Here is a 14,982-nt window from a genome sequence, read left to right on the forward strand (position 1 = left end):
GCACATTTCTAGACCCCTAAGTGAAATGAGATACTGAACTCATTCTTCCTCTTACACCAGCAGGCCTCAGCAGATGGCCAAGAGGCCGATGGGAAGGAGAGAACACCAATTTTAATCCAGTTGTTCATGATGGAAAACTGTGAGAAAAGTAAAAAGATCTTATTCCGCAGACCAAGACATTTACTTGTATTTAACTGTCTAACCTCAGCCAGAACACTAAATTCCATTACTCTGTGAATGTTACAGTATAGCAAAGTCTTATTTGGTAATTACCTGGTCAGAGCCACAGACCAGAAACAAGATATGCAGTCAGTGAAAGCCCAGTGGAGTCATATCAGTTTATACTAGCTGAGAATCCAATCTTCAATTTTGAATTAAAAAATTGAAAAATTGCATTTTTCCATGGCATTTTGGTCATATTATACAGGAAAAAAAAAAAAAAAACAAACAACAAAACAAACAATAAAAAGCAAGAAAATAAAAAATTAAGTTGTAGCTATTTATATAACCAAGACAGAAGCAGAACCAATGTGAAATCTTTAGTAATGAAATTCTACATCCAAATTATTAGGTATTTCAGTGTTGGTGCCATGTGGATTACTGCTTAACTTTAGGGCAGCAAAGTAAGCTAATTTTCTTGCCTCTGTCTTTCCAGCCACCATTAGGGCTGCAACCTTCCCATCCTCCAGGGAAAGGGAGAGAAGTTACACAATGGGTGTTTTTCCATGGGCGGATGTCTAAATGTGAAGGGAAACAATTGAATTTTAATGACAATTTTGAGACTCTTGAAGTTAATTTCTGGGCAGTGCAGAAATTAGTGGGGGTTGCTGCTGCCAAGAGCTGCATGTTCTCTCCTTCTGATGCTAGCAGGATTACAGGTCTCAGCTTCCCAAAATAGTAGGTCCTTCTCTCCTGCCTACTCTCAAAAGGGATAGCAAGAGACATGCTGCTGTCAGACCCAACCAAGTGTCAGTGCAGAACAATGGCTACAAAATACAGGGTAACTGCACCAGATTTACACTACCACAGGTAGTGTTCTCATTAGGTATTTACAGCACAGTAGCATTATCTGGGGTGGAATGGTAAATTTGTTAGGTGCTGCACAAAACATTTAACCGGAAAAAGCTTCTGCATCCAAAAGATCTACAAAGGTGATTGCGGAAGGAGAGTGGCAAACAACGGGATATCCTGGGAAACAAAGTACACCAGTGATTGCAGCAAAGGCAGCCAGCTATGAAGGCTTTTCCTACACACAGGGTAATAATAATTCTGCCAAGGAGGCAAGTTATTTCCTTTTTAGCCATGCTATTTCCACTGCATGACTGAATCATGGCTTGTTAACGGCTTACAAACATCAAGTTTAAAAAGCTTTAGGAACTTTGTCATACCTAGGATGATATGTTCCAATTCATCAATTTCTATAAAAATACATGATCCAATGGGTTTTGGGGTTGGAGTTGTCAGGGTGGGGGTTTTTAATGCCTTTAATAAAGAAGGGATAATTTTGGTCTTGTTTTTGTCTTGTTAGAAGATTCAGAAAGGAATATAAAGGATAGTACCAAAATCTGTGTGTATCGACTTGTAGATAGTGAAGTAGAAAATAAAAGATGCTTAAAGTAGTGTCAGTCATTTAATCTGCTCTGTAGTTGGATGATAGCACAAGACCCACTGCAGAGGACTTTCTTTTCAGTTTTGGGCTATGCAATTACAGCCCCAAAGAGGTCATGGAAGGGATCAGCCTTCCCCATGTTACCCCTCTGGTCAGATAGCAGCTCCAGCCAAAAGGAAAGAAGAAAAGAGGACAGCCGTAGCCACCTGGCACTGCCTTCTTGCACAACAAAAAGCAGGCAGGGAGGAGGGACCTGGTATCCAGCCAGGTGTGGCAGGACTTACAAGCCAGGCTGCCAAGCTGGAGCTCATCCTCTGAATGGGATTCTGCAGGGGAGGGCACAGAGAAGGTAACATTGGGGAACTGCTTCCCTTGCAAAGATCTCTGTGTCCCCATTTACCCTCTCCCATGAGATGGCAAAACATGCCTCTTATTTGGCAGAAAATTTTCAGCCTGGAATTATGTTACTTTGTCCACCAGCCCGCTTACAAGGTGTACAAAAAACATCATCGCTTAAAGTGTTCCTGAAGGTCCCTCACGTCACAGCCAGCTCTCATTTCAGTTACAGAAGAATTAAAAGAAACATTAGGGAGACTCACATTACTGATACCAAACCATTTTTCCCTAACACTGTTTTTTATATACAGTACTCAGAGTTTATTTCCTTCTACTCACTTATTTCACCAGGGGTAATTTAAAGCAAATTTTTGCACTGTACTACTGGATACTATGGTACAGGTCATTGCTCTAGAACAATTTCACTAGTTTAGAAACTCCACCATAATGTTTTGCCACTGGATTTCAGCTGAGAAGTAGAGGCACTAGCTCACAAACAGCCCCTCCAAGTCCTTCCCCAGAACCTGTGTTTTGCTTATCAGGCTTGCACACAGCTAAGTCTCTGTGTCCCTGCTCTGAACCCTTGGGGCATGGGTGCCCAGTTAAGACGACAGAGAAAGGAAAAGCATGGCCACAATCAACAGTCAATTATTTTAATGGCTGTTAATGTAAAGACATATTCCTATCCTTACATACTACAGACACATATACAGTAGAAGACATGGTTTTTCATTAACTAATCTCTTTTTTTATTTTTAACTCTTTTATATGAATAATGATTTTTGAGACATTGAGGTATTAATGCTCAGTTGTTACAAGACTGTTGCTTCACATTTCTGCCTGTGGAGATGGAATATCACATTTCTAAGTTACCCAGACCACTCAGAGTTAACATTCAGAAACAGTTTCCTTTATTTCAGCAGTAGCTGCCTCTTCTTGGGGCAATTCTTTCGGTACAAGTCCAATAGAAATGGCCCTTCACTACTTTCCACTACAGCTCAGGTTTTCTGCCTCAGCTTTTATGCTGCTGTGAAGCTATACATAATGGGATGCTGGTTTTCATCCTCCTGCCCTCAGTCCAAGAAATTCTATGCAACAGTAATTCCATCTCAAGTCATGTAATTCTGCCCTTGTGCTTAGAAATGAGAGTTAACAGCCAAGAAGTTCTTTGGGTAGTGGAAAGATTAACAGGTCTCCAGTCCTCATACAGGTGACCACAAGGTGCAAGCTTAATGGGCATCTGATGAATGAAGAGTTGCCACTAAATGAATGCACAGCACAAAGCTCTTGAGGAAATCATTGAAACAAGGTTTCTGTGAAATGAACGCGCTTTGTGAGGATACAGTGTGTGTGTAGAAGGTATATGCAACCTGCTCTGTATTCCTAAAATGATCACCAACATATCACTGGGAGCTCGGGCTTCTGAGAGTCATTTCTCTCTCTGTGCCTCAGTTCCCTTATATAAAAGTCAGGATTATGTCTTTGGTGCCCCTTGAACGAGCCTGTTAAATATCAAGCATTACAATCAATCACAGGTTTACCACACCTTTTCTACCCAATCATTTAAAACTATTAATATCAAAATAAGCCACTCAAAAATTAGTAGATTGCAGAAGTCCCTGACTGTGGAACATGAATCTCAGTGATTTCAATGGATGTGATGCCCACTTCAGAGGTAAGATTAGCTTCAATGTGACTTGAAAGATCCCAGCATTCCAATGACAAATGCCTTGTTCTGCATTTTCTGTTAGTTCAGTCCCATCACTATCCCTCAGCTATTGCTCCCCCACCTTTGAATATTTTCCTATGAATGCTGCTGCCACCTAACAAACAATTGAAAAAGCTTTGGACCCCACCATTCTATGATCAAATTTATTGTATGTTTTCCCTCTTAAAGAATGTTTATTTTGAAATATTGATGAAAATTTATCTGCCAGGTAATCAGTAAAGGAACTGAGATATAATCCAGTCATTATAGTCACTCTCACTTACAGGGGTCTGCTACAGGTGATCCTTTCTTACATACATGCAATTATGCTTAAGGAAGGTTAGATGCTACATTTTCAGTAAATTCTTTTTTCTATCAAGACAGATAACACTGGATGCATAAAGTTCCTCTTTTATGTGGCACTTCCTTTAAAGCAAGTTTGTCTCCTTGAGTAAAATTTTCCTTGGCTGTAATGTGAGATATATATATACATATATATATATATACACACACACACACATCTGTAACTGTCATAGATATCTATATTTATCTATCACATTTACTCCACTGCAAGACATTATTACAGATTGGAAAAAGAAAAACAAAAAGGACAAATTTTTCTACTCAGTGTTTAAGAGAAGTTGGTATCACCAAATATAGAAGCATAAATTCTTTTTTTTTTTTTTTTTGGACCTGAATACTGACCTGATGTCAGTAGCAGTTCATGTATGTGTGCAGCTGCAAAATCTTTTGATATCCGGCTGTCACTGGAAACCATCACTGGATTACAGTATTTTTTGACATATGTAAAAGATTCAATCAGCCTAAAAGTATTTAACACTTACTACAAAGACGTGTTACAAAGAATTCCATGTGTCCTTTGAACATGGAGGAGTCACTACCCTGTATCCTACTAAAATGCATACTACTTCCAACATTTTTCAATTAGACAAGATGAATATGGAGGGAGGAGGGAAGAAAATTATTCTGAGAAAATTCAAGTTATTAGAGAAAAAAAAATCTTATTTATAGTTCAGAGATCTGTGCTATTTTAATTCCTCATTTAAAGAACTATTTTAAATTATAAATTGCAAACCTATTTCAGATATCTTGCTTTTCTTGTGTGAATACAAATATATGAAAGAATAAGATAAAAAAAAAAGATATTAAATAGTGACTTAATTTGTTCAGTAAGCATTGAGTGATCAGCATCTTCACAGAATTACATAATTCAGTTCTACTTGAAAATTTTCCTAACTGGAAGAAAACATCAAGTTCCTCACCCACGTTAATAGCTATCATAAATGGATGTTAAACTTAGCAGCAACAATTCATTGGCAGCTTCCCAAGACTGGCATCAATGTAAGAATTTGTATTTGATATGAATGAAAAGAAAAAAAAAAACAAAAACCACTGTTAATGCTGTATTTGAATGAAGGTTTGAAATAGTTAAACACAAAACACCAAAGATGCCACTCACGGACATGATAACTATTTTAGGGCAGGGGGAAGAGGGCAAACTTCCTACTGTGTGATGAAAAATATAAAAGCATTAAGTAGAAATATTTGAAGAAATTAAGGCCTGGAACTACAGCTTTCAACAGAGAAGATGATGTCAGTTCTGTGTACTTCTGCACAAGAAAACCAAAATGCTGGCTGGGATTTCTGAGCATTGCCACAACCCAAACAGTAAGAGGAAGCTATTCAAAGTCAAGAGTTTCAGTGTTAACTGCAATGAGAATAGACCAGAGCCTTTATCTTAATCAGTTACTTAGAATAAACTGATACTGATTTATCATATTTTCTCCCTCTGTGTTTAGAGCCAGAGCCACTTACACATTACTGATTTATTTTCAAAATCCCACACGTGGGATTCTTGCAAATATTTTGAGGGAATTGATTGTCTGTATTTTGCCAGTGCTTTATTTCAGGGTCATGAGTCAATAAGAAAATATGGAGAAATATAAATTTTTTGTGCTTTGAATAAGAAGTCTTTTGTGATAATATAGACATGGGGAAGTAGTTTTTAAGTTTATTATAACTACTCTATTAAGAATGATAAATTTTGAAACAGATAAATACTTAGATGGAAACATTTTATCCAGCATTTTCTGCAAATGTTCAGTCAACATCCTAATTGTACTCCTATCCTGTATGATGAAATGAGCTCCAGCTCTCTCCATACATAGCAGTAAGAAAAAAGAAAAAAATCTAAATGCTATTTATTCAGCAACTGAATCTTAACCAAAGTGAACTACTATTTACTGTGATTAGTGGTAATTTTACACATATAGTAATCACTTGTAACATTTGAGAACCTGAAATTTGCATTATTCTGTAGCTGCTTTAAATTTTGTTATGTATGTACCAACAGAATTAAACATAGGTATTTACAGGAAAAAATAATTTTGTTAAGGCTAAGATAAGCAAATAAAAAAATAAATAAAATATTAAAGTTGCTAATGCTCTAGTCTCAACAAAATTCTTATAGTTAGGTGGTCTCATTTCCTTTCTAGAAGGAAATGTAATTCTCTGCAGGGATGTCAAGGGGACCATTCTCTCCATTTTCCTAAAGTTAGCAAGCCAACATCTGCTAAATACAGCACGACATGCTGTTTACCTTTGCTGTAAACTTGAGGCTTTTCCATTTAAGAACTGTATAAATGAATCAGTATTCATTCACACCTATGCCTAGAAGTGTCCATTACAAAGCAGAGTGTGTTCATTTTTAATCTCCTCCTTATTCTGATTTTATGCCATATTCCTCTGCACTGATTAGAATTGCTGTAGATGTATTAACAAATACAAGGAAAGTAAAACAAAAAACAATGGGGATTTCCCCCTAATAGTCTGCAAGTGTTTATTAATAGGCAAAGGTGATAAAAATGCAAAGGTAAAAGGTCTTGCCTAACATATCCTTTAAACTCAGTAGTTTGTTAAACAAAACAGAAGTTTTGTCCCCTGCTCCAAAAACCAAGATGACAAAGTCCTAAACTATATGTTTAGATTTGCCTTTTAAAATACTGCACAATATATAGTAACTTGTATTCAATGGCAAAATTTCCAAGGGAAATAGTAGAGGGTTGTCTATTTTGTTTTGATTTTTAAAAATGTATATGCATTTCTCATCTTCTGAAAGGAAATCTACCTACATCACCAAAAAGCACAGGTAAAAAGAAGAGACTAATTAACTTGAAAAAATGCAACCACCCTTTCTTTAGTGAATGCTTTTGAATCAGAAAATAATTTTCTCATGCTGTAGAAACCCTCTATTTGAACAAGCACCCACTAACATCACTTTTCCCTCTGTCATCATTACTGAGACAGAAGCAGCCTTTGTTGATCACACACAGCATTCTCTAAAATCCATTTTTCCAATTAGGTTTTTATTCTCCTTCTCATCTGTCTGCTTCTATTTAGTTTTGAGCACAATTACAGCTGTACTTGGGTTAACTTGTGGCAGTAAGGCATTTGCAGAAGCTGTGGCTCTCAGTAACGTTGGCTATTACTGATTACAGCATTGCTTAAGGCAGATTCCTTGTTCTAAATGGCATTGAACATTTTTACCTGGATATTGCAACACCACATTATGAGCACTGGGATATAAACAGAGCAGTAAGCACTGCTGCTGGCCTCTGGATTTAAACAATAAGCCAGTAAACTTGTCTGAAAATCTAGCTATCACCAAAATATCTGATGCAATGTCTATCTTTCTCTAATTTGCTACTGACCAATTATTACATTCAACTCTGAATCACAGTCCTAAATAATAAAAGTCAAATCTTCTGTGTTTGAGTTGCCACACCTTGAAATAGCTAAAGCTGTGTTTTAGTTGCAAGGTTCCCAGATTTCTCACTCAACATCAGAAAAAACAAAGCCAGAACAGGCCCCATATCACCTCAAATCAAGTCCCATTTCATTGGAAAAATAGGTTTAACCTCTGCCAGAAGGATGGGCTGATGCCTGTAAGTGTATTCACATTAAAAAAATCCTGCTCTAGAACAATTGTTTAGTCAACCCAAATCTGATCTCACCTTTCATTTCTCAACTTCATTGAATAACAGAAAAAAAAAGGTATACAAATTCTGGAAATTTAGCACATCATAAAAAACATGTGTGGTACTTTTATGTAATAAAAAATTCCTGCAAACACAGTATTTTCTTTAATAATTATATAGGCTCTCTACCTATGTAAAAACAGCAAATATTTGTGGACATTCTGATGATTACAAGAATTTGATTCATGCAGCTTTTCAGCAAATGCTGAAGTGGTGCAACCATCCATGATATCCTCGGTTATAAAGGTGGGAGCACAGCAGCACTGTTAGGAAAGCGTGCTGGAGTTCAGGACTCTGACCTGGCTCTGCTGTAACCTGCTCCAATACAACATATCAAAACATCCTTTTTCATATCAGCTTTCCTAATGCCCAACTCGCCCAAATAAAGTGTTTTCCAACTTTCATATATCGGGAGGAGAGGTAAGAATCCTGTCTGTGAAGTTATTCGGGATTTCTTAGTGCAAGGCAAAATAAGCTTGTAGTTCTCTAACATTTAATGATGATTAGTAAAGAGGGGATAAGACTCCTTTTCCTTTTCCAAAGAAGTTTTGGTATTATTATCACTACTGAGCCACGCTGTGATCTCCCATTAACCACACTAAACCTGTCTTCTAAGCTGTGATGCTGCTCTATGAAGACAGTCCATCTACTTTGAAATTAAGTCCAAACTTGTTTAACTCCTGACAACACTTTATCATAGCCCTATCAAGAAAAACAGCAAAAAGAAAGTGATGGAAACAAAGCCATTCTGAGACTGTGCATCCCAAACCAAGACGTGTGCCCTAAAATCTAGCATTCAGAAAACCTTCATCTCTGTCACCTACCACCTCATCTCCTTACGATAGGTTCACTGATTATTATTTTCTACCCTTCCCACCAGAAAGAGCAGATAGGACGCCTGTTCCCCAGAGCTTTTAAATGGTGAAAGGGGTGCCCGGTCCCCCGGTGCTGTGGCCGCAGGAGCCTTTTCTGCCTCAGCATCACTGCGAGCACCGCCCGGCTCCAGCGCCCCACACTGCAAGCAGACAACGCGGCGGGATCTGGGGAATAGCTCTTAGCCCTGGGAAGGGACCCCCACCCCCTTTCCTTGCTCGGACTTATTACACTTATTGCAATTCCTCAGCTTTCGGCAACTTTGCTCCGCACCAGCAACCCCCTGGAAACTTCGAGAGGAAGAACAAAGGGGCAAAGAACAAAGAGCCGGGGAGGGGTAGGAAAGGGAGGGAAGGGAAGGGGGAGCTCCCCCCTGTCGGGTCAGGCCGGAGACCCTCCCCTCCGGCCGCCCCAGGGTCACCCTGCCCGGCCCCGGCGGCCGCGGAGCGGGGATGCCCCGGGGTGGCCGTGGGCGCCCCACCCGGGCTCTGGGCCCCCGCACAGACCCTGCCAGGGCTTGCTCGGGGTCTGCTGGGTGCCCGACGGCGCAGCGCCCGCTCTGCCGTGCCCCCGGCGATGAGAGGAGCAGGAGGAGGCTGCCCCGCTGCCCGCACACGCCGTGCCTTGCTGGCCGCGCAGCCCTGTCCCGGCGAGGGCCCGCACCGAGCATCCTGGGCAGCATCCCCCGCAGGCGACCCTTCCCCAGGACAGCAACACGTGTCGACCCCGCAGCCGCGCTCCCAGAGCCGGGGCCGCTCCGCGGGATGGCTGGAAGCGCTTTTGGGGACGGCTTGAAAGCAGCGAGCAAGAAACCGAGGCGAAGCAGTGGTCCCGTTTCGCTGCGGGGGTCCTGCTCCCCTCGCAGCAGCGTTAAACTTTTGCCAAAATATGGCTGTGCACCCCTTTTTTGATGGTCCGCTTCCCTCAGACCCCGTCTTACCTAAAGAGACCCTCTGGCAAGCGTCCCGCTTCCTCTGTTATCAGTTAACAACCTTGAAGAGCTGCAGGTGCCCTGGGTACCTGTTGCTGTGAGGCCCTTGCCCTCTTATCGAGGGATGGGGGAAATTGAATCTGTTTTCATGGTGTGGTCATACTGTGCTGGCTGTGGGAGGTGTAAACCCCGCGCGGCTGCGGGCAGGGAGCGAGGGAAGAGGGGGAAGGTTTGGGCAGGACAGCCGTGCCCGGCGTCACTGCCCGAGCTCTGAGCGAAGCCAGCGGGGCAGGGAGAGCCAAACCCCGGGCAGGGCAGCAATCCTGTCATTAGGGACCACACACACTAAGTGCCATCCTGCAACTGCCTCTTAGAGAACGGCAGGGAATTATCATTATTCTTCTCGAGCAGGCATTTCCAATTTGGAGTTAATTGACGCGGTTCTTCATTTGAGTAATGACCAAAGGAAAGCCGAGCTTTACCAGAGAAACTTTAAGAGGTTTTTCTTTCCCTCCGCCCTCCGCTTTCTTTCTTAATCTTAACTCTTAAATCTTTTTGATTTAAGATAAAAGTGAGCTAACAGAACCTCGCTTTCCTGAAGGTGAAATAATCTAGTCCTTCATCGGGAGCGGGAGCAAGCCGCGAGCCCGGTACCGAGGCGGGATGCGGGTGGCCGCGGGACGCGGTCCTGGAGCGGTTCCGAGTTCAAACCGAGCTGGACTCCCCCTGAACTCCCCCACTCCCAAATCCCGAGGGGGAAGAGCCCCATCGTCCCGCAAGCCTCTTCCGTGAGCATCCCCCATGAGAGAAATCAGAGAATGGTGGTGAACGGTACAAACAGTTTAAAAACGTGAGGCTGGCGACTGAGGAGTGTGAGACAGAGCTGGAACACGCGTTTGCGTGAAACGCTGCCCTGGGAACGGGAGGAAAACTTGAGCGCAGCCTGTGCCCTGAGTTAACCAAAGCCAATTGCTTGTCTCTATATAAAAGGTTTCGCGTATGGTTACAGCTGAGGAAATACGAGAAGCTGATGAGTCTGTTTTGGTTATGATTTAATCAAATAAATTAAAGGAGAAGCGCAAGGATACGCCCAATCTGGGACTTCAAAAAAAAAAAAAAAAAAAAAAAAAAAAAAAAAAAAGGCATGAGTTTTTTGGGACACTCTCTGTCCAAAGCCTTTCCTGTTGTATAGAGCAAAGCAAGGCTCTCGGAGTCCACTCATCTCATTACTGCTGGGTGTTTGGGGTTTCTCTTTTCCTCCCAATGGAGTAACCTTTCATAAGCGATTGCAATTTTAGGGGGAAAGAGTGAGCAGGTGCCAAACCAAGCTGGGGGTGGGGCAGAATTTTGCGTTTCAAGCAATTTAGCAGACAGCAATTCTGCTTACAGCAGAGAGGTAGGTGGATACTTGCAAACATCTTCCACCGGGGTGTCCTACTTTGGCAATTCTAATTAAAACAAGGTTTAAAAGATGCAAAGAAAGAGCAAGCCTCTTGCTTTATTTCCAATGGGCGTGGGGGATACCGTCAGGCACAAAGAGTGCTTCCAGCTTGTTCTAACGTGCACCTCTGTTTAAAATTAAAAAAAATAATCAAGCTCATCCTCTGATTTCAACTAATGTATTTTTAACTGGATTTCTTTCCTCTGCTTTGTGTGATCTGATACCTACCGTGTAGCCCTGGCCCACTTTCAGCCCTGCGGGTGCCCTGCATTGTGTGAGTGTCTGAAAGAAAAGGGAAAAGTCTTCCATCTCACACTCTTTTGCCCTGTACCTGTGCTTGGGAATTGAAGCGTGTCCAGGCTAATGGTCAGCAAAACCCGCATCCTATTCCCCTTCTCGCTGCCTAACCCGAGAGGAGACGCGACTTTGTAGGTGCCGCCTGGCTGGCGTGGCTGTGACCAGCACCTCGGATCAATAAAGCAGCCAGTTTTCTGACGTTTCTTTTCCACTGCTGCTTATTGAAAAGGAGCCTTTACCGCCACCTATAAATAGCGCTGCATCCAAGTCAATCTTTTTTTTTTTTTGTTTGTTTGTTTTTAATTTTTTTTTCTCTCTACATAAAGTAGCAAAGTTCTAACCAAGATACCGCAAGTTCTCCTTGCTGCTCAGCGAGGGCTCGCCCCGAAAGGGCTGCGCTGGGGGTCCTGGCTCCAAAGGCGGCTGCGCTGCCGCCTCCAAAGGGAGCGGGGGCTTCGGCGGAGCCAGCCCCAGTCCCGCACCGCCGCCTTTGAACTTTGTTCCCAGGCATGGGAGGGAGAGCAGCGAATACTGATACTCACCGTGCTCTTTGGCTTTCCAGATGTAACTCCGTCTCTCCCTCTTCTTTGTGTACAAACGAGCAGAGGTTACTTCCCGGGCACGCGGTATAATGCCCTGGATAACCCCGACCCTGTCTGTTAATTTAATGCTAGGCTAACCTCAGAGTGTGTGATTGGAGCTCGAGTGTTGGGTTAGAAAAGCGCCTCTCCACGCTGGAAACAAATTCGCTTTCTCTCTCCACACCCACCCCCTTTCCACGCGGAGTCTCCTAGCCCTGCATTCCTGCATAAACCAGGACACCTACCTTTCCGAGAGCCACGCTCCCTAGCACAGATTGCATTTTTTTGCCCGCTCTGGAGAGAACTGTGCAATTCCCCAGACCCACGTGCCGTGCCGTGCCCTGCGCTGTGCCACGCCGGGCTCTGGCGGTGCGGGGAAAGCGCTGAGAGCTGGTGGAGCGGAGGGAAGGCGCTGCCTGTCGCCCCCCGTGCCCCTCGCTGGGGCGAGCGGCCGGGGCTCTCTCTCTTTTTCTCTCTCTCCCCCCAAAATCGCACGCTCAGCCCGCGGGACTGGGCTTCTCTGCGGGCGCTTTCTACCTGCCTTCACAGTGGGCTGGGAGCTGAGGGACAGTCATTGCTGTACGCCAAGCGATCAGCCCCTTATCCCCGCGTGATCTCCAGCTTTTTCTCTCTCTAGTTGTTTATTTATTTTTAATTCCCTTTCAATTTCGCCAAATGAGGTTTGATGAATACAGCTCGTTGTCCGCGTTGATACCAGGGTAATAATTGTCAGGGGGTGTAAGGGCTCCAGGAAAAGGAAAGCGGAGGAAGAGGAAGAGATACAACCTCCGCTATCTATCTCGCTGTTACTAATTCCCAGCCGGCTCGGACTCAGGGGACAAGGCGATCGCTTAACAAACCCTCCTCCTCCTCCTCTCTCTTTACCACTCCTTCCTTCCTTCCTCTTCGCCGGCACATTTTCTCCCCCGCGTTTGCCCACGTTTCATTCCTCCTCTTCATGAGGAATAAACCGTGCAAGCTCAAACTAAAAAGAAAAAAAAAAAAAAAAAGGGGGGGGGGGGGGTGGAAAAGAAAGGAAAGGTGGGTGGGAAGGATATAGGAGGGTAATTAAAAAAAAAAAAAAAAAGGAGAGGGAGAAGGAAAAGGACAGAAAGTGTCTGTGCCTGATCGCTGACCATCTGTGCAAAAGGTGATCATTGTTAGGTACTCACATGGCTGGTGGCAGAGCAGCTCTTAGCAATTAATAAGTCTCTCAGCTTGAGCTCTTCTTTCCCCTTTTGGATGGCAGCGCTCTCTGCGTGGCTCGCTCTCACTCGCGCACACACAAACCCGATCAGATGCTTCAGCACCGGCCACTTTGCGAGGGCAACAACACGGGAGGGTTTGTATTACTCCAGGTTCGTGTGTGTAGCCTATAAATAGCGAACTTTTTGATGGAATCAGCTAACAAATGAGAGGAGAAGGCGTAATTTTGCGCAGGGAGCCCCCCTTTCTCTTTGCGAGATTAAAACCCCCCAGGCAGCAGACAGAGCTAAAGTTGTGGGTGTGTAGAAAAGATTTTCACTTTATTGTGATCGTGCGCGAGATTTGTTTGTTTGTTTATTTTGGGGGTTGTTTTTGTTCCTCCCCCCACCGCCAGCCCCCACCAACCTATACGTTACATCCTCCTCCCTGCCTTCCCAGCTAGGGGCAGGAACTGACCCGTATTAGCACCGACTTTGCTCCAAGTTGGGAACACACGGCGCATTTGAGGTTTTCCTTTTGGTGGTAGTGCCTGTTGTTGGTTTGGTTTGGTTTTTTTCTTTTTCTTTTTTTTTTTTTTTTTTTTTTTTTGGAGGGGGGCTGGGGGGAGAAGATGTCCGCGCGATACCGTGTGGAAGTGCCGGAGGCGGGCAGGCAGGCTTCCCTGAACGTGCCCTCATTTTGAAAGCAAGTGAGGAACAGAAAGAAAACAGGTCGGAATTGTTGAGGTGGGGGGAGGAGGGAAGAAGGCGGTACTTTGGTAGGGACGAAGTGTGTGACTGGGGCTCTGGGTCAGCCACGGAGCGATGGCCCCACTGGAAAGAAAGCGCCTCGACACACGTGGCTGTGGGGGTTCCGCGGTGCGGTCTCCCCACGCCGCTGTCTCGCCCGGCGCGGCGGAGCCCCGGGCACGCGTGGGCGCCGCGGGAACCTCGCCCCTTCGCGGATGGGCAGGTGGCTGGCCCGACGGCTCTGGCCCGGAGGGAAACGCCTGCTCCAGAGCCCACCCGGCCTTCCTCGGGCAGCCTACGGGCTCTTGGGGGCCGGCTCCCCCCCGCCGTCCTCCCTCCTTCCCTCCCTCCCGTGTTTTGTCGTGAGCGGTGCCGGCACGTTCGGCATCCCCCGGTAACGACAGCCCCCTGTCCCCCGAGGACAGTGATTTGCGCGAAGCTTAAGGCTGGGCCCTGTCAGCAAAGGGAATGCTGCTGATAAGGATCCCACCGCGGCAGCTATGAAGAGGTTTTCTCCCCTGACAGGTGCCTGACAGGGCTGGTCGGGAAGAACTGCTGACCTGTCTAAAGAAATATATCTGCGTCTCCCGGAATGGCAGCACAGATGGTGCCCGTTCGCACCGCGGCGACTTCTCTCGATGGCACACACCGAGCGGAGCTGATGAGTGGTTTGTTTTTATGGCAGGGAGGTAGCGATGCCCTCGGACATCCCGTGGCAAGGGCTTGATGGGAAATGTCCGCCCCTATGCAGGCGCGTACCGGGAGGGCAGGGGGGCAGCGGCATCGCTCCCTCCCGCTCCTGCCCCGTCCCCGCGTACATGACCTGCCGCAGGATCGCCGAGGAAAGGGGCTTTTGGTACCTGTGCCAGAGCCGCGCCCCCAGTTCCCTCCATGCCGGCTCTAAAGGTCGCTCCCCGCTCGCCCCCACGCCCCTCGGCGGAGGCGGCAGGGCCGGGCTCACGCTGCCTTTGTGCCGCCCGCGGGGCCGCGCAGGAGCCCGTGTCAGGCAGCGCTCGGGGTGAGCAGGGCCCCGAGCCCTCCCGCCCGGAGCCGCTCTCCCTCCCCCCGTGGCAGCGCCCGGGCGCGAACGCGCAGCGGCCGCATGGGCAGCCCCGGCCCCCGGCCCCGGTGGCGGCTCCGCTGCTGGAGCGGCGACCCTGGCAGTCAGTCCCTCTCCTCCCGACCCCGGCAGTCAGTCCCTCTCCTCCCCGCGC

At 45.5% G+C, this 14,982-nt stretch overlaps 2 protein-coding genes across 6 annotated transcripts in view; one reads left to right on the plus strand and one right to left on the minus strand.

Moving 5' to 3' along the window:
- The window catches only part of ESRRG (estrogen related receptor gamma), a 388,458-nt gene extending 373,948 nt beyond the window's left edge, over nucleotides 1-14,510 (minus strand). For 2 of the 5 annotated variants that reach the window (XM_056486378.1, XM_056486380.1), the window contains exon 1: nucleotides 13,007-13,533. In XM_056486378.1, the coding sequence (XP_056342353.1) occupies nucleotides 13,007-13,008 (2 nt within the window). In that variant the 5' untranslated portion in view covers nucleotides 13,009-13,533. Of the gene's footprint in view, nucleotides 1-11,795; nucleotides 11,886-13,006; nucleotides 13,534-14,328 lie in introns of those variants that run through there. The other 3 variants (XM_056486397.1, XM_056486388.1, XM_056486399.1) reach the window with 3 other exon arrangements.
- On the plus strand, nucleotides 13,133-14,461 carry LOC130250867 (uncharacterized). Its single transcript, XM_056486979.1, has 3 exons — nucleotides 13,133-13,192; nucleotides 13,524-14,162; nucleotides 14,294-14,461. Exons 1-3 carry the CDS (start codon nucleotides 13,133-13,135, stop codon nucleotides 14,459-14,461), a joined length of 867 nt encoding a protein of 288 aa, XP_056342954.1.
- Nucleotides 14,511-14,982: the final 472 nt, after the last annotated feature.

This window comes from Oenanthe melanoleuca, chromosome 3, assembly GCF_029582105.1.
Source record: "Oenanthe melanoleuca isolate GR-GAL-2019-014 chromosome 3, OMel1.0, whole genome shotgun sequence".
Taxonomy (NCBI): domain Eukaryota; kingdom Metazoa; phylum Chordata; class Aves; order Passeriformes; family Muscicapidae; genus Oenanthe; species Oenanthe melanoleuca.

Excerpts from the sequence above, each read along its gene's own strand:
- LOC130250867 (XM_056486979.1), top strand. The coding sequence starts at position 13,133 with ATGCTTCAGCACCGGCCACTTTGCGAGGGCAACAACACGGGAGGGTTT. Across the intron at positions 13,193-13,523 it reads GAGGGTTTGTATTACTCCAG|TTGGGAACACACGGCGCATT; the intron begins GTTCGTGTGTGT and ends CTTTGCTCCAAG. Across the intron at positions 14,163-14,293 it reads GGCACGTTCGGCATCCCCCG|GTGCCTGACAGGGCTGGTCG; the intron begins GTAACGACAGCC and ends CTCCCCTGACAG.